The sequence below is a fragment of the Boleophthalmus pectinirostris genome, unplaced genomic scaffold, assembly GCF_026225935.1.
Source record: "Boleophthalmus pectinirostris isolate CB_2022bp ecotype Guang Dong unplaced genomic scaffold, ASM2622593v1 HiC_scaffold_22, whole genome shotgun sequence".
In the NCBI taxonomy this organism is placed as follows: Eukaryota; Metazoa; Chordata; class Actinopteri; order Gobiiformes; family Gobiidae; genus Boleophthalmus; species Boleophthalmus pectinirostris.
In genome coordinates, this window is record NW_026571190.1 from 30,669,355 (window position 1) to 30,694,908 (window position 25,554).

The 25,554-nt window shown below is 37.1% G+C and overlaps 4 protein-coding genes across 6 annotated transcripts; 2 read left to right on the top strand and 2 right to left on the bottom strand.

Annotated features, from left to right (window-relative positions):
- Positions 1–172: 172 nt before the first annotated feature.
- gucy1a1 (guanylate cyclase 1 soluble subunit alpha 1) lies at positions 173–12,247 on the bottom strand. Its single transcript, XM_055158596.1, has 8 exons — positions 11,853–12,247; positions 11,545–11,615; positions 11,200–11,279; positions 10,425–11,128; positions 7,382–7,867; positions 3,386–3,529; positions 2,664–2,818; positions 173–1,205 (listed from the first exon to the last, which is right to left on the bottom strand). The coding sequence occupies exons 1-8, from the start codon at positions 12,090–12,092 to the stop codon at positions 1,067–1,069; spliced, it is 2,019 nt and encodes a 672-aa protein (XP_055014571.1). The 5' UTR covers positions 12,093–12,247; the 3' UTR covers positions 173–1,066.
- Positions 12,248–14,490: 2,243 nt separating this feature from the next.
- On the top strand, positions 14,491–19,402 carry ufsp2 (ufm1-specific peptidase 2). Its single transcript, XM_020930583.2, has 12 exons — positions 14,491–14,606; positions 14,750–14,837; positions 16,230–16,413; positions 16,532–16,598; positions 16,728–16,891; positions 16,968–17,160; positions 17,234–17,380; positions 17,471–17,635; positions 17,804–17,928; positions 18,018–18,094; positions 18,254–18,378; positions 18,459–19,402. Exons 1-12 carry the CDS (start codon positions 14,604–14,606, stop codon positions 18,543–18,545), a joined length of 1,425 nt encoding a protein of 474 aa, XP_020786242.1. The 5' UTR covers positions 14,491–14,603; the 3' UTR covers positions 18,546–19,402.
- Positions 19,403–19,590: 188 nt separating this feature from the next.
- cfap97 (cilia and flagella associated protein 97) lies at positions 19,591–23,206 on the top strand. 3 transcript variants are annotated; one of them, XM_020930577.2, is made up of 5 exons: positions 19,594–19,771; positions 20,020–20,755; positions 20,833–21,113; positions 22,532–22,664; positions 22,788–23,206. In XM_020930577.2, exons 2-5 carry the CDS (start codon positions 20,050–20,052, stop codon positions 22,910–22,912), a joined length of 1,245 nt encoding a protein of 414 aa, XP_020786236.1. In that variant the 5' UTR covers positions 19,594–19,771; positions 20,020–20,049; the 3' UTR covers positions 22,913–23,206. The 3 variants fall into 3 exon arrangements, with proteins under 3 accessions (XP_020786237.1, XP_020786236.1, XP_020786234.1); XM_020930575.2 differs by having other exon boundaries at positions 19,595–19,771; positions 22,785–23,206; XM_020930578.2 differs by lacking the exons at positions 22,532–22,664; positions 22,788–23,206 and adding an exon at positions 21,321–22,525 and having other exon boundaries at positions 19,591–19,771.
- A 51-nt stretch (positions 23,207–23,257) lies between these two features.
- On the bottom strand, positions 23,258–25,195 carry slc25a4 (solute carrier family 25 member 4). Its single transcript, XM_020930434.2, has 4 exons — positions 25,022–25,195; positions 24,035–24,521; positions 23,812–23,952; positions 23,258–23,738 (listed from the first exon to the last, which is right to left on the bottom strand). The coding sequence occupies exons 1-4, from the start codon at positions 25,130–25,132 to the stop codon at positions 23,578–23,580; spliced, it is 900 nt and encodes a 299-aa protein (XP_020786093.1). The 5' UTR covers positions 25,133–25,195; the 3' UTR covers positions 23,258–23,577.
- Between the last annotated feature and the right edge of the window lie 359 nt (positions 25,196–25,554).

The following is a 25,554-nucleotide window of genomic DNA, read 5'->3' on the forward strand; positions in this document are numbered from 1 at the left end:
GCTGGCTGGATTCTGCATGGGAGCTGTACACAGACCACACTGGATACCATGCACTTAAATTATTATATTGCCCATGCGAGTTTACAGCCTATAATAACCCCCCTTTATGTTTACACACAAATATGAAAGACAAACACATGTTGCAATAATATTAAACTTTAATTTCCTTTTTCATACCATAGGGTTATTGATGAAAATACATAATAGGTATTAAATAAAATCTGTCTTACAGGGTTAAAGCGCTCATAGTTTCATAATGAGAAATGGCGTCTTATTAGATCTAATATTTAAATGAAAAATAAGTAACTTATTGTAAGTAAGTGAAATAAATTAGCTACTGTCCTTTTATAAATAAGGAACCACATACTATCCAAAAACAATAGTGTGATTAAGCATGTGTAAGCTACAAATAATTTTAAAACAAGATAAATAGCCAAATATATTATATAACGTCTAAAAACAAATGTATGCTTTTGAACTTTCTATAAGGCACCTAAAATCTCAAATCCTCACTTCAAAGGTTAGCTGAATATGTGCTTTGTCAATGTGCTATATATTACCAGGTCAAGGTGCAGGATTAGTTATTTACAGAAAATAAAGTTCATAAAAATAGACATATATATATATATATATAGAAACATCCAAATATTGAATAACAGTTCTTCATCACATTAACTTCATGGAGATTTGAGTCAAGAAGTCATCCTAAAAACACAGACAATAGTAACTGAATTGCTTCAAACTTGGCAACAGAAACTTTTCTCACTTGTAAATGTCAGTGGATGCAGACAACAGTCTCAAACATATGTAAGGAGGATAACCCGGTGGAAAAAAACAGCATAAATACGTCTCTCTACTACCATTGCACAGATGTAGTTTGGAACACAATACCAGACAAGAAAATGATTCTAATTAATGCATTTGCACAAACTGGTTTATAACACAATATCACCAAGATCTAGACAAACCTAACTGTAAAATTTGCACTGCTTGCACAAAACACGACGTTGGTTTGTTTTGTTTTGTTTGTTGTTACAGTCTTGGAAAATGGCGCTGGACTTCGACTTTATGTGAGAGGCAGATTGGACGTTTTCGAAGAAGACTCCAAAAAGTAACACACACCAGGGATGTCATGTGGGAAGTTGACCGGAAGCTCCTGTCTGGTCCTGGGAATGAAGACAAACTCGGGGCGATCCTTCAGCAAACTGGGACAAAGAGCACACAAATAAAACATGAATCTGAAAACAAATGAGCAAATGATGTGACACCAGAGGAAGTACAGGGCGTCTGTGAAAGGCTGTGAGTTTCCTGTCCCGGAGACTGGGGGTGTCAACAGCATTAATCTAAAAGCTAATTACAAATCTCGAGAGCAGTGTTCAGTGTATATCGTCTTCAGTCATAGTTTGTACTACTGTCAGATAGATGGATAGAGATAGATTCGGTGCACTGTTTCAACTAAAATGAATTACATAAAAGATAGATTCTTTATTAATTGCAAAAGAAATTCAAAGTTTGACAGTAGCTACACATAGCAACATAGAAAATATATGTAAAGTTCATCATTCATCAGTCATATGTGTTAGAGATAAACTGGTCCCAAGCCCGGATAAATAAAGAGGGTTTCCCACAGCACACAGCTAATTTCAAAACCAATGTACACTAAATATTTTTAAACTTAGATTTTTCTGTGAAGTAAAATGGGTTGGCTTCACAACTATAAGCCTACGGAGGTCAAATCTCCATATACTGATTCTAAAAAATATTTTGCTGACAGTAGTGGATGAAGTACTCAATTATGTTACTTAAGTAAAAATACACATACAAGAGCAAAGAAAAACTCAAGTAAAAGTATCACATGAAAAAATCAAATTAAGTATAAGTATTAAAGTACTTGTTTAAAAATTAACTTAAAGCTTAAAAAGTAAACATATTTCACGCAGATTTTGAGATACAACAAAGCTTCAGTGTTTCCAAAGCTTTAGATTTGTATTTTTTTATTGTATTTTTTGGACAGTCTTACAAGTGTATAGCTTTTTGCCATTGTTTGTACTACTTTTAGATGGGTTACATAAACTGGTCTCAAGCCAGGATAAATAAACAGGGTTTCTTATAAACACATAATAAAAAAAAAAACTGATTCTGTCAACTGGATGTAGTTTTACTTCTAATAATATAAAATTGCTAAATAAAAATGATTAAAAAAAAGAAGGAAAGATATAAGAATGATGCATGATTAAAAGAATAAAATGGGGACAAGAAGATAGATTAAAATAAAATACTATAATGAGTAAGTGAGTTATATTATGGATATGTGAAACAGAATAATAGACTAAGAATTAAGAATAAAGAATACATGTACAATGATCTGTATTTTTTCCATAATTTTGTACAGCCTTGGCCACTTTAAGGCCACTTTAAGAAACAATAAAAAAAATAAAATAAAATAAATAAATTTTAAAAAAAAGCCTCTTCACTGCAAAACGTTTGTTGACAGAACTGCATTTTTCTTCTGCTTTGCATCATACCTGGACGGCTGAGGGATTACGCAGACATTTTAAAACGCATTTAACTGCAGTGTATCATATTACCAGATTCTTTTCAGAGAGGTACTTAACCTTAGCCTTTGCTCATTAAAACATCTGATTCATGTGTCATAAACTCACTTGTAAGTTGTAGGGCTTATGTTGATTTTTCTCGGTTGACTACATGACTCAAACTTGTTCGCCAGTGTGACATTGTTTCCAAAAAGGCAGTAACGTGGCATCATAACCCCCACAACTCCAGCCAAGACTGAACCACTGTGAAGGCCTATTCGCATCTGGAAACATACAAATATAAGCACAAAATAAGCATCTAAGTTTGGTTTATTTAACTTAGACGATGCAACAAAATGAAACAAAATATTAGCTTTGTTTGTAACTTCCAGACACTTGCACTAATAGGCAAAAACCCAAAGTTACATCAAGTACACCTGTAAATATTGTGTTGTAGCTCCACACAAATAAAATGTGCATTCTCAGGTATGATTTATTTAGGAAGGGGATCTGAGATAAAACCAAATGGATATTCAAGACACTGTCCCTTGATCTTAAAACAGTAAAATCTCCTCAGTCATTTAAAACAAATTTAAAGACTCACCTATATATATATATATATATAGATCTATAGATGTATTTATTTTGTATTGTGTGTTTCTGCATGTTATTTTTATTAGTATGAATATTTTTAATCTGTAAAACTGAGCTGATTTCTGTGAAAGGTGCTCTAAACATAAATGTTTCTTTCTTACTTACACTACAAACAAGAAGCAGAGTTATGTGCTGTTCAGCCTCAAACTGAATACAAAAAGACATATTTTGTAATAAATAATCCAGTTTTCTGTTACCTGTATTGCTTCCCCAGTTGGGGTCATGACCTCATCTGACAGCTCCATCATCTTCAGAGCCATAAGAGCGATCTGCACGGCGTGTGTTTCACTCTCTTTATGTAAGCCCCCGGCTACACAGTAAGCATCTCCAATGGTCTCCACCTGAGAACAGAAAAAAGATTTGGGTATGATGGTCAAAAAAATGCAATAATCATATGTTCCCTCAATAAATGTTTGCTGTTATCCTGGCACTGTGTAACTTTTTGGTTGGGGGTTTGTTACCTGTCACCATTAAACAGTTCTGCCTCACATTTATTCAATTACCAATGGTTTTATTGCTCAAAAATACCAAGAAAAGCAGACATTCTGACTGACCTCTCCACAGATCAGCCCTGTAACTTGGTCTGGTTTGGTTTCCATGAAGATATCATACTGTGAAACTTTCCAAAGCAAAAACATCTCCATGGAGAAAAGCATTAGACAAAGCCCCTACCAGAAAAGTTACACAATGCACCTTTAATGTAAGGATAGGCCTGTCACGATAATTCCTCAACTTCTCGTTCAATACATGAACGCTGGAACAATATATTTTGGGGCACAATATTTATTGTGTACACATTTTCTTTTCAATAGTGGGGATATTTTTTGGCATTTTTAATTAATAAGGTAAGATTTGAGCTGTAGCTGGTTGAATAAATAACTTCTATGCCTAATTATTGGTTAATTCTGCTATTTATTTATTGCAGCTTAGGCCTTTTAATGATACAATATATTTAAAATCTGTTTTAGTGGAGTTATCTTGCTTTGTGTGAGTGGCTTTAAGTACTTTCTATATTATGTTTCTCTGTGGCAAAAGATTATGCTTCAAAATAAGTTATCATGACAATTCTATGTGACTTTAAATGAAAAAAATCAAACATCTGTTGCTTGAATCAATTATCTCTTTTTTGGAATTATTATATTTATTAAAAAATGCCTTTATGTATCTGTTCATTATTGTTGGAACATAATGTAGTTTATCATTTAACATCCAATACCAAAATAAACATATTATTATCCAATTATAAAAAACATAACAAAAAAAGAGAAATCTTGCGTTATTGTCCCCTGAGACAGACAGATGGTCTTTATATCTGAGCTTTATCAGACAAAATCTTAAAAGCTGTTTCTTTTGTGCTGCTTTCTGTAAACCCATGCCAGAGTACACTCCAGCACTAGGTATGGGCTAAGTGATTCCTATTTTTAGAGCCATACATGTGGAGGAGAAACAGGGTCCTGAAGGAACCCCTGACTTCCTAGCGTTTTACGAGATATTTGTCAAACGGGCTGCAGTCTCTGTTATGGTTCGGTGACACTTTGATTACATTATCCGACTTCCCTGTGGAACAGCAATCTTCAACTGACACCGCGACAGTTAGTAGCACCAGCTATTCTTCTTCCGAGTGTGGTACTTGAAATACAATGCATGTATCATTTTAGTGAAGGTATTTGGAGAATAGATAAAATGTCTTTTGCTACTGTTGGACTTAGTGACAGGGTTTCAAAAGAGCTCATTAAAGGGCCCATATTACGCTTTTTATTGATCTGTGTTATGAAGTTGTTTCCTTGTCGAAAATATTCCTGGAGTTGTGTTTTGTTTCATTCACACATGTTTAACACACAAACCCCTGTATATTTAGACTGAGACAGAAAACACTCCACTTCCAGATTCATTTGGATGATTTCTAGGGGTGTGCACTGCCTTGAGTCTGACGATACGATACATACCTTAATATCCATGTCACGATTTAATATATCACGATATATCCCGATACTAAAACATTGGATGATATATTGCAATTTATCAATAATTACTTCTAATAATATAGTCAACTACACCATTACATTTTTTCAAATCATGAAAACAGTGAATGTAACTAATGAATGTTAGTGAAAGACACTGTCTCAAAAATGAATTCAGATGCATTTTGAATCGTCTCGAGAATTGTGCAATGAAGTATCACGATATATCACTGAATCAATTTTTTCTTACACCCCTAATGATTTCAGCACTGAAAAAGGTAAAAAGTATCTGTTAACTTGAAAATTACCACTTCAAGTTAATATACTTCAAGTTAACAGATACTTTTTAGCAAAATGCAACAGAGCATTTTGAGCTTTGGAGATGTAGACAGACTGATAAACCAAGATTACTCAAACATGTGTGAATGAAAGAAAACGCAACTCCAGGTATGTTTTTGAGGATATAACGACTTTCTAACATGGCTAAAACCCTACAAGAGTCAATTTTGTGTAATATAGGACAACTACTTAAACAAAAAAGAAATAAAACAAAGAAGCAGTTACATAAATCAACCAATAATCACTACTACTACCACTACTTTTTAGTAAACAGTTTAAAATATGGTGTTACTATGTTGTTACAAATTACTGAATTGTTTGTCTATGTTTGTGTGTATGTTTGTGTGTCCTTATTCAAATAAACAATAAATAATTAAAATATTTATACAATTTTGATTTACTGATCCTCTTCTGCTCATTCCCAGAGTGGATTTGCCGTGTGGGTGCCCGTCCAAGCCAATAAAGGCCTGGAGCGGGTGCAGCCTGGACAATGGCCAGTCAGTCACATGTCGAACACAGACACATACATTGACAGACCCTCATTGCCCCAAACACTAACATTCACAGAGCAGTTTAACATTCATCAATCCACACATGCCCATTTTAAGAGAACACTGCAGAGACACTATAGTAAACTCTGTTACATCGACTAAATAGGTCAAGCTAAAGAGACAATGTTCATGCTTACAAACAGGAAGTCTATATTTTTTATTACAATATTTCTATTTTATACGATATTTATTTGATTTAACTGGTTTTATTGTTTTAGGACTGGTATAATAAAATTTTAGCAATTTACCTTTTTGTTGTCTTCATTTTTTGATCACTTATGATCCCTTTGGAAACTGCTTTGGTTGTAAAATGTGCTATATAAATACAGTGGCTTTGGATTTGGATTAATTTTTTACTATATACATTTCTACAATTATACCTTATTTGACATTTTCTGTGACTTTTTTTTGTTTGTTATTAATTATATTATATTGTTATGCTAAAGTGTGTGCTACTGTGTCCAAATAATTTCCCTTGTAGATCAATAAAGTTTATCTAAGTCTATTTTTTTATTCTGATTTTAGTATCAATGGTCATGTGAGTATCAATTTACTGACAGCCCTATTGATCATATATATGTTTACACAAATGCATTTCTATCTGTACTTATTTACTTCTGTTTTTTTGTTGCTTTTGTCACTATGTGGTGTCTTAAAACAAACAAACAAAAAATCAATAAAAGCCCATGGTAGAGAAAAACAGGAAGTCTAACCACTCTGCCAACATGTAGCCTAGATTAACATACAAAATACCTTAACTTTTCATATCTGCAGGAAGTTAAAAAAGGAAGATAAAAATGTACATTGTACTTTGAATTGTAGTTAATCATTAAACCACATTTATTTATTTATTACAGCAGATTCTTTATGTTGGCTGCTGTGAAATTTATAGTATAGTGGTCTATATAGTGCATCCCTGACCACTTCACATTATCTTATATAGTATGGATATTAAACTGTCACCTTATTGCCAATATAGTTACCTTGGCCTGTCATGATAATTAGTATTTCGACATTCAATATATCATTCAATATACTGTATGAAAGCTGGGACAATATATTTTGAGGCTCAATTTTTGTAGTGTTTTTTTTTTCTGTTATTTTTGTTGTAGTATGATAAGATTCTCTGGTTAATTATCGCTTAATTATGCTATTTATTTGTTTATTTGTTGTCTGAAGAATGGTTAATTGGTATTATCTTGCTTTATTTTTGTTGAATCAGTGGCAAAAAGTTGTTCCAGTATTATCGTTTATCACAATACGTCTCTGTAGCAATATATTGTACTGTAGTGTAAATTTGCTCTTGTGACAGACCTATAGTTACCTCCATTTGTTGACATACCTTGTAAACATCCAGCTCTCCACAATGATGGTCAAACCTGGTGTAGAGCTCGTTCAACATGGTGATCACTTGCATTGGCGTGCAGATGGAGCAGACAGCTGTGAAGCCAACTATATCGGAAAACAGCATGGTCACTCTGTCAAACTTTTTCGCCTGGACGGTCTGACCCTGCCACAGCTGCTGCGCCACTGTACGAGGAAAGATGGAAAACAAGAGATCCACTGTCTTCTTCTTCTCCTCCTCCAGAGCCTGGTGAGCGTGCTCCAGAGCTGCCTTGGCCTTTCCCAGTCTCTTCTTCAGACCGTCTTGAGCCTTGGCTTGCTCTCCCACCAGTACCACATCGCGAAGGGCATTGTGGATGGGGATGTCAGAGAGATACAGCCCACGGCCAGTCAGGTCCTCCAGCTTGTCCACACACGGAGATCCCAGGAACAGAATGACGTTAGACTCGGATACATAGATCATCTGACCCTTGAGATCCATTTGCTGAAAACGCAACAATCACAAACATGAATTATTGAAAATATGATATTGGCTTTTAACGTTATAAGTGATTGTTCTAAAATTTGATGAAGTCAAAGAGCAGTAAGAGACATTTTTATGTTGATATTATGCCTTATTTGACATATTTTGAATTTATTACCATTTATATTTTATCTCTTTGTTATTATGTTGTGATGTGTTAGCTACTGTGTCCAAATAATTTCCCTTGTGGATCAATAAAGCTTGTCTAAGTCTAAGCTTAAGTCTAATTTTCATACAATTCATACATACAATTATATTTACACTATCAGCCAAAAGTTTGGACAGCACCTACTTTTTCAGTGTTTTTTTTCTTTAAGTTTACCATTTTCTACATTTTATATAAGCACAGAAGACATTAAATACATGATCCAAGATATATAGACTAACATTACAAAGTAAAACCAGTTCAGTAACTCTAACTAAATACTGTTTGTTTTATATTCAAATCCTCAAAGTATAGTGAGAGAGTGAATGTAAATAAGTATGGAAATAAAGACGAAACATAAACAAAAAAGTGTGTCTAAACTTTTGACTGGTAGAGACTCAAAGACACTTTCCAAATTTTGTTTGGAAAGTGTCTTTGCGTGTCCAAAAAAGCTCTAAGTAAGTTTGATGTATTATGATTATGTATTAAGAAACAAGTTTAGTCTTCTTCTAAAAGCCCATTATTCTGCCCTATTCATCCAAGCACACTACAAAGGCTGAAAACTACCAGGACATTTCCATGCCCCTCATTTCAGTTAATCACAACAGGCCAAAACAGTGTGTAAAAATCTATATAAACAATTGCAGCTGGAGGCCAAAAATACTAAGAACTGTCATCCTGTTATTCTAATAAAGTTCAAATATAGCACCAGCCAATCAGATGTAAGCTTTCCATATCTGTTAACATTTCACTCATGTTTTTACTTTTGCCACTTGCCAGCCAGCTCATTAAATGCCTATAAAGCTGCCCATATTTATAACTATCCCTAAACACAAAGAAGAATGCACAAAGGGCCAGACTCTCGCCGCGTCAATCGCCTTTAAAGGCAAAAGATGCTGTTATCCTAAATCTTATTAGTCACTACATCGTTGTCATATTTACGCTACTAGTGAGTGCGTCCAATTGGTGCAGAGTCTTCTATAAACAGCATGGGCATGGCCGTGTGCCTTTGATGGATAAAATGGTGTGACATTTGCTTGTGATCTCCGCTGGGGGTCGAGTGTTGATATCTGCTTCAGGGCAAGAGCTCATGAGAAGGCTTCTAATAACTCACAGGAAATTGATGGTTTTAATACAGCAAATGCGACTACAATGAATCATTTTTGCATCTCAAGTTCTGGTTTGTTTAATATACGGTAGGACAATAGGTTTATTCCTGGATTGATGTAGCATGTGTAAAATAGACTGTGTATATATAAATGGACATAGCTAAACCACAAGCTGCCACATTTCAAATAGGAAGTGAGCATGGGGGCGCTTCTGGCTCCATCGACTCTGGCACCAATTGACTTTATGCTGAAAATTGTCACCCCTCTCTCTGTAGCTGCCTCGTCATTTTGGCCTTAAGATGTTCGTATTAACCCGCTTTACATGAATCTGGTGTTTTTATTTGGCTATTTGGTCCGTAAATAAACTTTTTAATTATTAATAATATGAAATTCGGCTCCAGTAACTCCTAGCCTCATTTGACCAGAGTCGAACGCTTTCCACAACGTCCACTTCTTTATGCAGTCTATGGTGTTTACTAATTTGTATCATGATCATTTTATTGCCGCTAATTGTGCCTTAGAGTTTCTTCAGAGTATGTAAATATTCTGTTTATTTGTAGTTTATAAATGGTAGTTAATATGGCTCATTTGAGGCCTATGTATATTGTGTTTTTGTGCTGACTAATTCCTGATTTAACCATAAAAGTTTATTCATGGTATAATTTTACTTTTGTCCTGTTTTAGCAATGACTGGCTAAGGTTGTTTTCTTTTGTTTGTTTGTTTGTTTGTTTTGTTTTTCTGCTGAAATTATTCTAGTGTAGTATGATAGACCACATATAGACTTCAATTGGCGATATAATTACGGATGCATCGATCCTATTCTGATATTATACCTTTAAATATCTTTCAATACCGGATATCAACCGATACCAGTGCAGACTGAAAACATTAGTATATCCTTAAAACAAATAAGACAAAACTGATCCAAATATGTTATGTAGTTGTCATTTATCTCCCAAGTAACTATAGAAGAACTATGTACAAATAAAAGTTCAGACATTATTGACCAATATCCAGCAAATGTTTCTGTATTGGCACTGATATCTGTTGTTACTTTATTCCCCTGTGTATTTTTATTTGCCTACTGCCTATATTTTTGGAGTATTTTTTTCCAATTTCGAGTTATTTCTAGTTGGTTTAGAATGTTAACCTATTTTCATATATATTTGATGAAGTATCTTTTAATAGTTTTGTCCAATACCAGTATTTGATCGTTGCTTTCTTAATTATAACCGTGTGTTATAATGTGTATAGGTCACATACCTTCCCTGTACTGTCTGCACTAGAATGCTTGATCCGAATGATAAACTGTGTATTCAGCATGGTGAGGATGCCTTGGAAGGAGCATTTAATCTGAGGGGAAACAATGAGGAAGTGTTCTTGAAAAGTGGCGGCTCTTTTGTTCACTCCATCCTTCCTGATCAGTCTTTTTCGAAGAGCGTGCCCAATCTGCATCAGCACTAAGTTCTGGTCGAGGATGAGGTGGAAGGGGAAGATGGTTGAAAACAGAGAGGTAGGGAGGGTCCCGGCTGAGGTAGCGCGTAGTGGGCTAGGGCTCAGGCTTTTAGCATCTTTGACTACTACAGTATAGAGAAGACTGGGTTGAGGGCTCGCTTGGAGGATGCTGTCTTTGGCGCTTGGGGCGTCTTGGAGCACATCTACAGTGGTCTGGTAGAGCACACTAGCTGCTGCTTTGATGACACCAGGAAAGAACAGCTTCGTGGTTGGGCGGGGGTTGAAAAAGTAGACCGTGAGCAAGCCTGGGTCCTTATCCAAGCACAGAACGGATGGCTCATTGGCACAGTCTTCTCCCCGGTCTGAACTGCTTTGTTTCAGCAAGACATTGAAGCTGTTGAGGAAGTCGTGGAGAGCTCCCCCCACCACGCGCAGAATGTGGCCATCTTCTTCGTAACACATGTCAAAGAGCTGCTGGCCAAGAGCTACTTGTACGGCTTCTGGGGGTATTGCTGATAGAAAATGTTTGATTGTTAGTTCTACATTGAAACCACATATTTACTATTACAATGTTTTTCTTTACCTGTTTTGGCTGAATAATTGTCCATCATCTCGACCAAATGTTCCACCTCCTCGATGCACGATCCAGAGCAGCAGACTGAACTAGAGAGACAGTTTATACCAATGTTGATTTTGTCAGAAATGAATCAGAATATGTGTGTGTCTGTCTGGGGATGTGTCAATGATTAGCAGATACACCAGGCTGCTCTGTGTAACACCTTTTTGTTGCTTTCATTAATAGTATCAGGATTTCAGCGGTGCCAGCAGGGGAATGGAGGTGAATCAAAACAGTCAGTGTAAAAGCAGGAGGTAGATTTAACCGTCTGGAGCTGTTTTCGTGAAGGTGGCGGGTTTAAAAACGCGTTACCTCTGAGCAGGATCCGCGCTCTGGTCTGACGGCCGCATCAGTCTGAGGAGGGCAGCGTGAAGCCTTTGAAACTGTGAGATAAAGTGAAGTTAGAGGTCGCCGTCTGGTCGCACTTCAGCGTCATTAAATATTATGAGCACGCTACACGGTCTCGTTTGTAAATATACAGTTATGATGACATAATGTGTGTTTTTGCAGACGACACGTCACCAGAAACCATGCAAATGGGATTTATGCTCGCACATTTTTCCAGGTGAAATACAAGAGTTGCATAAGTGAATAACATATGGCTCTTATTTTAGACTCACCTCGGGGCACGCTAATTTGCGGACACTATCCCCAAGTGTATGAAGGTTAACTTTGGCTCTGGCGCTCCTCTGGTGCTTCACATCTTCACCTTTCATCCCGTGCACATCTTTAGAGATGGGCTGCACGTCCGCGGCATCCGTGGAGCGCTCCTCCAAGTCTCTCAGCTCGTTATTTTTGGCGCCGCTGGAGAATGGACAATCTCCAGATATTTGCAGCTCTTTGAGCTTCGTGCAAAACATCTCGTTGTATCGGGCGGTTGTCGCGTGTTTTAACTAATTTCGTAGAGAGACAGAGCCGTACCTGCAGCTGCAGCGTGCAGCAGAAATTCCATCATCCGCAGCTTCGTTGACGGAGCTCGCTCCACTAGAGCCGCTCATTCAAATGAGCAGCTCCTCAGCCCAAGAGCACATACAATATTCATTGAAAACGGCACGACAAATGATGGTAGAGGACTATCATTACAAAAGGCCAATGAGAAACTGGAGGGAAAAGAGCAGCAGGCCAATCCACGCGCAGTCTCGCCCAACAACCTATCAGCAGCAAGAAATTATTTCCAGGCACATGCATGTACTTTTATTTAGATCCCATGGTGGACCAGCAAAAACTGGTTCTAATGCAGGCCATTGTGGTCTGTGTGGCTTTACAACTTTTTACTTACTTCAGACTATTAGGCCTGATTTTACAGGCCTGTCTGTCTCAAATATATAACCCTTATAAAAAAAAAAAATGTAAGACTAGGCTACTAAGCTAATAGCACCAAGCCTACGTCTGCTACTCTTAGACTACTAATAGGCTATTACTAGCCTACTAATAACCATAATAACTACCATTTTTACATATCCTATCCTACCAATATGACTGGTACCGAAATCCAATTTGAATTTTTGTTGTTGTCAAAAAGCTACAGCTATAATTGGATGGAGCCAGAAGCCTTTTGTGACAAGAAATATCTAATAAAAAATTAAACAGGGGTGGATACAGTAGCCAGAAATTGTATTATATTGTACAATATTACTAATATTTAAAATATTACTATTATAAATACATGTACAAAGTAGTGGTCCAAGAAATTGAAAGTAAAGTATTTATGAAAAGTACTCTTAAAGTAAGAGTAGGCATTTTCTAAGGATAAACACAAATGTGAAAAAACTAAATCATATCCAAAGGATAACGTTCAAAGCATTTAATATTGTCAACATAAAGCCTTTGCCACTTGTAGACTTACTCGCAGTGGGAAGATAAGTTAAATAAATATTACTCAAGTAGAAGTAAAAGTATGCTGCTAGAAAAGTACTATGAAAAGTAAATGTACATAACTAAGATGGCCATTCCTGAAAATGCTTCCTGTCCTTTGATTTTGATATAACAAGTCAATTTAAATGCACAGAGCAAATCCTCAGGTCTTAGCACTCATCTGCCAGCACAGAGGTGGCAGCTGGTGCCACAACACTCGCCCGAGGGAGGCAGGAGCAGTACTATTGGCACCATCACATGCCTCCTTCAAGATTAAATACTGAGCCTATTCTGATCACTTCTTCCACATTTTAATATAATCAGAGTTAGAAGTGATTTGAAATTTGGAACAATTATCCATAAACTGAAGCTGTCAATCAATTGCAGAATCATTACAAAATCTGGATGATATAGGCTATCTTTGGATTAGTGCGTAAACAGGATTATAAATGATGACACAGCAAAATGTTCCTGCCACCAACATGGCCTCTGTCCCAGAGCAAATATGAAAAATTAAGCTGTTCTACAAACTGGTATTTAAAGCATTACTTTTCATAAACCTCAATAAACACCTAATCTTTCATTAAAGCTCAACAACAGCTCAGGACACAAATGTGGGTGCTGATCGTTGAAAATGTTCGTCCTTGACCAATCATTCACAAATTGATTTCTTAAATGAAACTTCTTATTTTATCCAGGCAACAGGTTAATGGTTTGATCCCTAAATCAGTGATTTATACTTATGTTGTGCTCATAGAACTTGACATGGGAAATGTGCATGCACATCCACACAGCCACACATGTGCATTCAAGGAAAAGAAAAACAGATGATAGACAGAATTGCTTTATGTAGCTGCTTTCACTGTGAATAATTTGAACACAATGAATCTTTGCCCACAAACTACACCAGTGTTAGGCAGAGGCAAATAAACAAGTCCCTTTATTTTACGGACCCAGCAGTGCAGACAGACATTTCTAATGCATGCATGAAGTATAATAAGATCTTCTTATTATTATAGACGATGCAGACTATAGCATGTAGGCTAGTTGCATAATGATGGAGCATTGGGGCTGAAATGATTAGATATAACATGCTTCAGTCCATCACCTAGTGGCCCATAGGCTGGTTAACTTAGAGAAAGCTGTTAGCAGTAGCCTAGTAATCCCTCATAGTGGTCCGCAAACCTTTGTTAAGCCACTGTAAACTGAAAAAATGCACGAGAGAATAACGTATTATTAAAATTACTATTATTTGAATTGCATGTTATTAATCTAATCGAATTTAAAATTATTTATATGAGTAAATATTAAGGATTGCTATGAGAAAATATTAAATTACGAGAGAAAGTGAACGCACCATCTGTGGGCGGGGTCAGTGTGGACCAATCAGACGCTGCGCAGAGAGACACGTTGGACAACAGACATGTCAGCTCCCAGTGCACAGACTGTCCCCTCAGTCCTGCTGTAAAACTGAATAAAACCTTCTTTTCTTTTCGTGTGCTCCTGAGGATTTCATAATGGTGCGTCTCCGAATGAATTGTGTGCATAAAAATGTTGTTGTTTAGCTTACTGTTATCGGTAGCCTTTATTTTCGTGTTATTAGCTGAGTCTTATGAGAGTCTTCGACAGGACCTGTAATCTTTTTTCTCTGCTCTCATTTCAGGTGGTTGATACAAATTCTTCCGAATCCAGCATCATCCTGAGAGTGAAAGGGCCTCTGGAATTTAAATGTCTCTTTGATAAAACAGACGGTAAATACATGGGGGTAACACAGATAATATGGGCTGACCAGACGTCCAGATTACCCAGTTTTGAGTCCTGTGTCCCCTGTCGCAGCAGATTTATTTAAAACAAGTGATTTGTCCCAGTTTTATACAAGAAATATCCCAGGTGTCCCTATTTTTGACCAATCTGATACCTGTTAACAGTAAACAGAACCATACATTGTCATTTATTGAGGTAAATTACAGAAAAAACTGCTTAAAAATGACCAAAACACAAAGAAAATGTGACTATACTGACTCACATTAGTGCCGAGTGCGTAACAAATTTCCTTAATAATAATAGCTGATAGCTAAGGTCAATTAAATACAATCAATCAATCAACTTAGTTTGTTTTTACCTCTGTCAGCTTTTAAACTCCATCCAGTGTATTTTACAGAGTTTTTAACACTTTTATATCTTTAATCTGCAATTGTTTCACTGTCTTATGTCTCTATTGTTTCATTTCACTGTATCATGTTATGGTTGATGTGTGAGTGTGTTCTGTTTGTGCTTATGTTTTATTCTGCCTCTTAACCAGGTCGTACTTGTAAATAAGAAAAAAAAATTCTCAACTGACTACCTGGTAAAATATTGAATAATAAATAAATAAATAAATAAATAAATAAAATGAAACCTGCCCAGGGACGACAGGTGGAAATTAGCACTGGAGCTATAACCTGGCACAATGCATCTCTCCTGTTAAGATTAATGTATATAGTGCACTGTCACTGTCTCATTAAATAAATAAACTAACTAACTTAATTATTGACTTATTATTACCAACCAGCCAAACCCGGGATGTCTCACTTTTTTATTTATGAAAATCATCCAAAGCTCTTGCCATTGCTCTTAATCAAAGGGGCAAACTGGCTTTTGTCCTCCATCTGGAATGGGACTATGGCATCATCTCTATTGTTACTAACAATTAGGCCTGACATGATAATTACAGTATCGACTTATTGTTCAGTATATGAAAGTTGGAACAATATTTTTGTTTGTCAGAATTTATCGTCTTTAGTTTTTCTTTGCCAAACTTCTAGATTTTTACTTATTTTTATGGCTGCACGATAAGATTTAAGACATAAAATGTTGAATGAATAACTATGACTCCTTTTTAACAGTATTGTAGATTTATAATTTTTGTGGTTTAAATCTACTCTTGTGTTATTGTGTTAGAGGTATAAATTAGTTTCAACATTATCATCTTTCTTTATGCATCGCCCTTTGAAATTTGTTCTTGTGACAGCCTCCTAATAATACAATACTGTAATAATTCTACATGTGGTAGAATTTGAGACCATCAAAGTGTGTATTTAACATAATATTAATTTATTAGACTTATTAAGATGTTTTTATAACAAAATCTTTGTTTCATGCAGTGCCCAACATCCAGAAAGTGATCTCCAAAACTTTTGAAGCCCTTTGCTGTGCCATCAAATCAGACTCTTGTGTGTTCACCCTGTGTGATGGGCCTGTCATCATTTGGCCAAACAAAGATGTCCACATATCACAAGACGGCATCACTCCAGACAGCCTGTGTGAAGAGCTGTCTCAGTGGACACAGTAAGTTTTACCTAGTGATGGTTTATGTAGTTGGTTTATGCAAGCTACCTATCCATACATGTCCTTATTTATATGTATTGAAATCATATGTTTTGTTGCTCTTGTGTATTTAAAACAGGACAAGTGAACAGGAAAATGTTGGCAAAAAATCTACAAAAAAGAAGACCAGAAAATGCTCCAGTGATGTAAGTAAATAATAATACATTTTAGAGAGAATGACTGACCTTGTACCGCTAGATGGATTCCCGTGTGAGCCAGGTTAACACTGCAAATCAAAAACAGGAAGTCTTATATTTTTACTGTCTGTGCCACAGACAGTGCTAAACCTTCGATTGATGATGGAGGCAACTGGACCTGGAGCCCCCCACTCGGCTCAACTGCCTGTGTTCGCCAGGACAGTTCAGACATCACACTTTGTGTCCACGATTCTACCAATGGACTGTGTTGTCTGTGTAAGCTCTGGTGAAACAATACGAGGGTGAGCATTACCTCATTTATTTTAATTGACTTTATAATCAGACAAATGTTACATTTACTTTGTGATGGCTTGGCAGTGCTTGTCTCCGTCTGGTGGAAGAGTTTTCCCATCAGCTCAATGAGATGAAGAGAGTAACTTTGCTGCACTTAAAGGGAACTTCTATCCTGGTCCCTGAACCACTCCACTTCCTCCTCCCACAGCCCCATGGACTGGTCACTGTTGTTTATCCTGCAGGAGTACCTGACAGCCAACTACAGACAGCTCGACAGGTCAGGCTCAGTCTAGATATGTTCATCAGATAAATAAAGTCTACACTGCATTTATCTCATCTACTTTTCTTAGGCTTTGCATCAAAAGTATGACCTACCAGATGACACACCTTATTTTAGAAGAGCAAATGCTTACCACTTCCCAAATGAGCCCTATAAAGATGGATATCTCCGAAATCCTCATCTGTCCCTTACTCATCCTACCCTCGACAATGGAAAGGTAAAAACTCCAATAATCAGTCAGTTCTGTGGATGTTACATGTGTTTTTAATGTTAACACGTATATATAATGAGTGTGTGTGTTTTACAGGTTTATTTAGTCCAGGGGCTTTACAGCTACCATCACTACATGCAGGATCGAATGGATGACAATGGCTGGGGCTGTGCTTATCGCTCCTTACAGACGATCTGCTCTTGGTTTCAGCAACAGGGATATGTAGACAGATCTGTGCCCTCTCATAAAGAAATTCAGCAGGTGTGAAGGGCCTGTAAAACTTAAAAAAACTTTTTTTAAATTATAACATAGAAACTGTAGAAACTATAGAATATGCAGAGTAAATTGAATGTGCATATATAACATCATTGAGATTGGGAAAGACAAAAACTTTGTAATTGACTGTAATTTTGGTGTTCATTATTGCAGGCTCTAGTAAACGTTGGGGACAAACAAGCCTCTTTTGTGGGGTCTCGTCAGTGGATTGGATCAATTGAGGTTCAGGTTGTACTGAATGAACTGATGGGAGTAACATCAAAGATCATGTTTGTCAGGTTAGTTAATAAAACTAGCTTCACGAAGATCACTGGGGAAAAATACATTATTATAATTATTCAGTGCTTCAATTTTTTCTGCTCTTCAGTCAAGGTTCTGAGTTGGCTAGCAAAGGGAGAGAATTGGCCAACCACTTCACAACAGAAGGAACTCCAGTAATGATTGGTAATTCTTTTACTGCTATTTCCCTTTACATCTGAATCTTATAATCTTTACTGAATCCTCATATTTATTTCATATTCAACCTTTTTACTTTTTGTAGTTGAAATTTTGAGTTTTTACAGAAAAAATATATGAGGACTAATAAGACTCTGGGTTTTGCAGGAGGGGGAGTTTTAGCTCACACTATTCTCGGCGTGGCCTGGAGTGAAACTACTGGAGAAATCAGGTACCTCATTCTAGACCCTCATTACACAGGAGCTGAAGATTTACAACTGATCATAGAAAAGGTAAAAATGAAAATGATAACTTCCCAACAAAATATAAAAAGTATATTTCCACATAACAGTTTTATGCTGTTTGTTTTCAGGGCTGGTGTGGCTGGAAAGGACCAGAGTTTTGGGATCAAACAGCCTATTATAATCTGTGTCTGCCTCAGAGGCCAAAGGTCATCTAAGTTCCCACAGTTTTCCCAGCCTGCAGATGTTATTGTCACACAGATGCAAAGCTTTAGACCAATTTAAACAATCTAATTTAAAATTAAAATTAGCATCCTTATGTAATTAACAGGCAAAACTGATCTAAAATACTATTTATGAAAATGTTCTTTATTAAAATATCTTTGTAATATTTTAATACTAATCATGCCCCTGTAATTATAGCTGACTGACCAGTATTCATTAAAATAAAATGTTGTCTTGATGCACAAAGGCAAATGACTAGTTTGTGAACATATTATTAGCAGACACTCGTGAACATGCTGAGCCCCTAAGGCAAGCAGCTCTGTCTGACTGCACTGATTAGAGCTGATCTGTCCGACACTGACCATTATTGGAATACAATCCCTCCAGTGAACAACCTCTCAGCCACAAATAAGGTCAACTACAATTGCCTCTCATCGAAGTGCATACATGGCTATTTGATCAGAAGCTTAGAAAGGCTGATTTACTTTTTGCTGTTTTTATTGATTTTTATTTTTATTATTCAAGTGTGAAGCCTCCAGACACATGTTCAGTCCTCCTCTGCTCATCATGTATTGAGATGTAAATTCTACAACAGTGACCAGACATAGGTTATACCATTATTTGCTCATGTGCTATTATCCCAGAACATCAACCTGTCATTACTGTGTGTCACTTCTGTGTTTAAAAAAAAACCCGTGACAAATTGTAATTTCATGGGACGCGCTTCCAGATAATCTATTCACTTGAGGAGATGCACTTGTGGGAATTATTTACTACAACAGAATACTGTACATGATCATCAAGAGAAAAAATATATTCTGGAGACTTTGTTAAGTACAATTTGAAGTAGACCTACCTTATGAAGTCTACAACATTATCATTTTATTATTTCTTATTATACATAGCTATACTATATTCTGTAAATTATTATAATTATGTATTTTCCCTTTATACATGTATGTTGTTTTGGTTGTAGAAAAAATATATAATAATAAAGGATAAAACAAAATAAAACAAAACGTGTGACGTGCTGAGGTCAGCCCGTTGCCAGGAAGTGACGTTTCTTAGTTACACGCAGGTTGTCACGCTCACACCAACTTTTCCTCAAACGGAACATGTTAATGTTTATTTTTGCAAGTATCTTCCTTTTTCTACCTGTACTGAGATGGAAACGACGAGTGCTGGAGCCGTAAATATCCTTTGATGAAGGCTTTTGGAGGTAAAACAGTGCTTGGTATTTAGATTTAGCTTTCTCTGACGTTAGCTTAGCTTTACCTTTAGCTTTACAAAACAACATGGATCCATTAATGCTAAGTTTAAGGTAAACACGTAACGCTACAAACGCCTGGCCATAACAAAATAACGTGACAGTTTTATACTATTCAATGATATGTGCATCTGAAATGTTAACTCACAAATTCAGCTAGTTGTTTACATTTTGATTTTCTGTTTTCTCCTCTGATGCAGATCCAGTGGTTAGATTTACAGCAGACAGTCATGTTCAGTCCTAGTGAACTTGAAGGTGAAGTGGATCACACCTTTTTTGATAGTGATGGTGAAGATGGAAAAGCAGTGGATGGTAAAAAAGTGGACACTAAGATGACAACAACAGACATTTCACCAACAAGTAACAAGATACAGCCAAAGCCAGCTGATAACATAAAAACTACATCAAATGATGAGACAAATGAAGGCCCAAGGTCAGAGAATAACAACACCAAAGGTCTTGAAAGAAATTATAACAATAAAGAAAAGGTTCTCAGTACAAAATCCAGCAAATACTTATTGGCCTTATTGGCTCAAGCGCAAGATTTTGAAGAAGATGAAGAAGGCGTTAGACATTCAGGTTCAGAAAATAAGAATGTACAGACAAATAAGAAACAGGTAACTTATAGCAGGTGTTCCTCTTCTGCCTCTTCTGAGACCAATAAAGACACAGAGTCCACTTCAACATCTGGGCACAGAGGGAGCAGAGCAGGCTCGGCAACATCTGGAGGTGCTTCCAATGTCACTTCAGAAGAGCCAGATGACACAGTGACAGATGTGAGTCCTATATCTTCTGCTGCTAGCAGCCATTTACAGTCCCCAGATCTAAACCACTCTGAAACTGAAGATGACAGTGTGGAGCAACAGCAGAGTTTGCCCTCCAGTGGCCTTCATAGTGCACAACACCATGAGCACTTCAGTCAGGAGGAAGATGATTGTGAGTAGACATGTCAAATACACCAACCATTAATGTGATATATATCTGCACATTTTAACCAGAATCATTCTGTTTAGACTCCTTAAGTTCAGGGAGTCGTCTGGACAGTCATGTGGCGGTGCAGTTTACTGGTGCAAGGCATCGCAAGAACTACTCATTCTCCAACGATGAAGTCAAACGCATAGATCGTGAGAACCAGCGTCTTCTTCGGCAGCTTTCCCGCTGCTCTTTTGGTTCAAGACCAGGAAGTGCATCAGGACAGAGGCATTGTGGGACGTCCAGCACTCCACTGAATCGTCTTTCTCACAGCGCCCTCAACAGACTGCGAGAACAAAAACGCATTGAGCGGGACAATATAGTGAGTATAACACAATTCTTTATCATTACTGGTGTATAATACTGGTCAAAAAATCATTGTTTATCTATTATAAATAATTATTAATAAACCATTACTGCAGGTTTTTTTAATAATTTTAATATTGATGGTGTCTCGACCAGTAATATTCTCATGTAATTCTAATGTTAATCTAAAGCAGTACATAATTGTCTCTAAATGTTGTTTTAGGGAGAAAAATGTATATTGACTATTGCACAGGGCTTTCACTGGAGTGGAAAGTATTTCTGTATGAAAATGGCTGAATACGGTAAAGACACTGCATACAGAAAGCAACCTGCAGAGCTTGTCTTCATTTAAAAACCCATTGAGCTTTCAATTGGTCCAGACACGTGTGTTCATTCATTAATTTTGTTTGTTGTGATCCTATGTTGTGTTTGCGCAGCACTTTACAGTTACTAGTTGTGGTAAAGTTAGTTTCAGTCTGTGAGAGCCACCCTTGAAAGCAGACACGATGGAAGTGAACAGATGGCAGCAGGTGGCACACGCTGCAGGCAGCACCGTGCTCTTCTGCAGAGCTCTCCTCTCACCCCATAGTGCTCCTCTGACTGACCAGTTAGCCAGTAATTCCAGAAACTTGATTCAAATAAATAATTATTAATCTATAACTATAATATTAATTTCTTAAAGTAATTATGTTAACTTTTATACAGTGTATTTGTTATAAGTTATTTGAAGTTAAAAGTTGTGAAGTTTAGGATGTTTGGCTCTTGTGCAGAACACGCTGTTCTGGCTCTGTGTCGTCACAAATGCTTTTCGCCCTCTCTATTCTTAGAGTGAAGTAATTGAATATGCTGTCTGATGAGCTTTTCCACTCTACCCTTAACATGTGTAACGCAACAACTGTGTGGAACCAGCTCATTACACTTCACCCTGGGCACTTGCTTTGATTTTTGCTCAAATTATTAAGCTAATTATTTTGTTGCTAATTTCATTTTTTTGTATTTGTTTTTCACATTATGGACTTGCTGGAGAATATTCCTTACTATAAAACTATTCAAGTGTAGAATATGCAAGAGTAGCTGCATGCATCACTTTGTGATTGTTGTAGTAGTAGTAGTAATTTTAATTTGACCATTCTTTGTATTTGGTTTGATATTTTTCTTGATGTCCAATTTCTGAATTTGAAATTTTTCATCCTATTTTTGTCTAAATCTGAGACATTTTTTTCTCTGCTGTGGCTCCCAAAATGAAGACGCTTCTTTCAAATTGAATTTTTCCTTACAGAGTTGCCAAAGCAAACTGTCTATTTGTAGTTTTCTGATATATTGAGAATTCATAGGGTACAACTTAATAATAATACTAATAGCATATTCAAAAAACATTGATTTGCGGTTTGAAGATTTTGCTGGAATGTTCTCATAATGTTTTATTTGTTATAGGCATTTTTAAAAAAGCTTGAATCTGTAAAGCCAACCCCAGGTATGAAGCGCTCGGAACAACTGGCTGATTACCAGCGCCAGGCTGGTTACCTGGGAATACCTGTTTACCAGACCACCACAAAGAAATCCTCCAGTAAAGTATCTTGCTGTTATTTAATGACAATTGTGACTTCATTGACTCTGCTATGATGTAATATATAAATAACTGAATTTATTATGAGGTTATATATTCATATGAATTGTGTGTTTTCAGCAGGTAAGGGCCATATTCAAAACAAACCTTCCCATCACAGTACCAGATCAACGTCTACTGCCACAGAGTTCAGCACCCCTGTGCCCAGGACGAGGAAACTCAAAGCAGCGCCACCAGCCTGGAGTTAACCAGACAATAAACAAGATAGAAACTACCCTCCTCTGATATTTGTTATATCAATATTTAATGTGTGATAGATGACAAACTTTTAGGAATGGGTACTGCGCATGTGACCGGTTTGTTTACGCTTGCGATGGTTGATTCTCGTCAGTCATTTTGCTTTATGGTGCACTTTATGTCTTTTAGAGAACTCATGCCATTTTATACTGTTGGACGGACCAACATTGACATGACTGAATATTGTTACAGCCTTATATTGTATGTAAAGCAACTTTCCCTTTAAATAAATGGTTTTAAGAATATCTGCATATATACCTTATTTGATTTGTTATCTACAAATATAATTAAAAACATTTGAATAAGACCTCTTTATTAATAAAACAATGTAAGAGCTGGGATACATGGATTAGTACGACCACATTACAACAAAAAATTGTAAAATGTGGAACAGAAAGTGGCATTGTCCAGTATTTTGGCACAGTAGCAACGAACCACCAGCTTGAGTAGGTTACCCCGCATCAACCTGTGCCGTTTGACAAGTGGGATATTTACAATTATTGGAGGAGCCTTTTCTTTGGCTGGAATACATTCCCACAATCACCACATTGTTATCACTCTTCACAATTAAGACCGAGGTTGAAGGGTTTCCTTGGGAACTGGGAGATGAGAAAGTTTATTTTGTGAACTTCTTGATCTCATCGTACAGCACCAACACAAAGGCACCACCCATGCCTCTGATCACATTGGACCAGGCTCCCTTGAAGAAGGCCTTTCCTCCCTCATCCTTCATGATCTTCTTCCAGCAATCAATAGTGCCCGAGTACATAATGTCGGCTGTGGAGACAGACCGTCATTAATCAACAGAGTCACGTGATTGACATCAGCCACCGCTATTGACCAGACTCACCTCCTTTACGTCCAGACTGCATCATCATACGACGTCTGACGGTGTCGAAGGGGTATGAGACCAGACCAGCTACAGCTGTGACAGTCTGAGCAATCATCCAACTCACCACAATATGTGTGTTCTTGGGGTCCGGCAGCATACCTGCAGACAAGAGGGAGGTATGTTTACAAAACATAAACAATAATATACTTACTACATACTGATTATAGTGTTATACACACACCTTTAGCTGTGTCAAAGCAGCCAAAGTAGGCAGCTCTGTAGATGATGATACCCTGGACGGACACATTGAAGCCCAGGTAGAGACCCTTTATGCCGTCAGTTTTGAAGATCTTGGCGATGCAGTTGCCCAGACCAGTGAATTCTCTCTCTGCCATGCCTTTACCAATATCTGCTGCCAACCTGGTTCTGGCAAAGTCAAGAGGATAGACGAAGCACAGGGAGGTGGCACCGGCAGCGCCACCAGATGCCAAGTTACCTGCAAAGTAACGCCAGAACTGTTTTTTCTGGTCCACTCCGCCCAAGAAAATCTTCTTGTACTTGTCTTTGAAGGCAAAGTTGAGGGCCTGAGTGGGGAAGTAACGGATCACATTGGCGAGGTTGCCTCTCCAGAAGGACAGGAAGCCCTGCTCTTTAGGGATTCTGACCACACAGTCTATGATTCCTTTGTACTGCATATCTGCAGTGATCTGCTTGCTGGCATGTTGAACCTGCAAAGTAAGAGCTGGAATCATTGAAAGAACCTAGAATTTAAACTGAAATTAAATTTCAATTTCTTATCCTATGTACACATTTTTATGATACTTCTACTTTGTTCGTTATTATGTTGCAGTCTAGCTATGGCCCGGCACATGTGTGTTATTTGAGTCAAGTCTGTATCAAATTACATAGTTCAAGTTAAATTTAGAAAGACACTTTCACTGATAATTCAGTATTATTATGATGTAATTCTGTTACACGGCGTAGTAATTGTTAAAGAAAAAAATGTGTAAATGACTTTCTTTGCTTCCTTTTATCATGCAACCAGAGCAAGTCTGCGCGTAAAACCATGCAGTAGGCCTCGTGCGCAATTACGCACGGGACAAAATTAAACATCATTCAAATAGTTTTCAAACTCGATTTATCTCTCAAGTTTGACCATTCAAGAAACACACTTTTACACTGAGCGTTTATATATTCAGGCTTAGAATAACAGGATATGTTCATTTACCTGCAGCAGGAGCTTCACCCTCTCAATTGGAGCGACTGCTGTTTTGGAGATGGCTGCGGCGATGCCACCGGCCAAAAAGTCTTTCATAAAACTGACCACTGCGTCCGACATGGTGGAGGTGCTGATAATAGAGCCCCAACTTTTCAACTATCTCCAAGCTCCTCAGGGAAACCCAACGCCCCTCCAAATGGACGCAGCCCCTCCATCTGCCCAAATATATCTCCCCCATGTCTCGCGAGAAACAAAAAGTGATGGATTTGCGTTTTGACAAACCGTTTCACGGAATAGAAAAAATATCCTAGGTTAAAGTTCAAATTCTGGTCAACGCCATGTTCAAGAGGCCAAGTCAGTCATACCGGGGGCATTTGAAGGAGACCACTTCAATGGAATAATTGAAAATGTACACTGACACACAGAACACATCAAAATGGCATTGACATTTTTGGGGTTGAGTAGGGTGCATTTAGTCTTTTACTGTCGTTAGACTAATTGAGAAATAATTCATCTTGATAGTCATAAATCAGTAATTTTGG

Bases quoted from the DNA above. Each gene is read 5' to 3' on its own strand.
- cfap97 (XM_020930575.2), top strand. From the start codon at position 20,050: ATGTTCAGTCCTAGTGAACTTGAAGGTGAAGTGGATCACACCTTTTTT. The intron at 21,114-22,531 runs GTGAGTATAACA...TATTTGTTATAG, and splicing joins GCATTGAGCGGGACAATATA to GCATTTTTAAAAAAGCTTGA. The intron at 22,665-22,784 runs GTAAAGTATCTT...GTGTGTTTTCAG, and splicing joins CACCACAAAGAAATCCTCCA to CAGGTAAGGGCCATATTCAA.
- ufsp2 (XM_020930583.2), top strand. The intron at 16,599-16,727 runs GTAAGTAAATAA...TCTGTGCCACAG, and splicing joins CCAGAAAATGCTCCAGTGAT to ACAGTGCTAAACCTTCGATT. The intron at 18,379-18,458 runs GTAAAAATGAAA...GTTTGTTTTCAG, and splicing joins TACAACTGATCATAGAAAAG to GGCTGGTGTGGCTGGAAAGG.
- gucy1a1 (XM_055158596.1), bottom strand. From the start codon at position 12,092: ATGTTTTGCACGAAGCTCAAAGAGCTGCAAATATCTGGAGATTGTCCA. The intron at 7,868-10,424 runs GTATGTGACCTA...TTGCGTTTTCAG, and splicing joins GTGCAGACAGTACAGGGAAG to CAAATGGATCTCAAGGGTCA. The intron at 1,206-2,663 runs GTGAGTTTATGA...TCTTTGTCCCAG, and splicing joins ATAAGCCCTACAACTTACAA to TTTGCTGAAGGATCGCCCCG.
- slc25a4 (XM_020930434.2), bottom strand. From the start codon at position 25,132: ATGTCGGACGCAGTGGTCAGTTTTATGAAAGACTTTTTGGCCGGTGGC. The intron at 24,522-25,021 runs GTAAATGAACAT...CTTACTTTGCAG, and splicing joins GGGTGAAGCTCCTGCTGCAG to GTTCAACATGCCAGCAAGCA. The intron at 23,953-24,034 runs GTGTGTGTATAA...TCTTGTCTGCAG, and splicing joins CTGCTTTGACACAGCTAAAG to GTATGCTGCCGGACCCCAAG.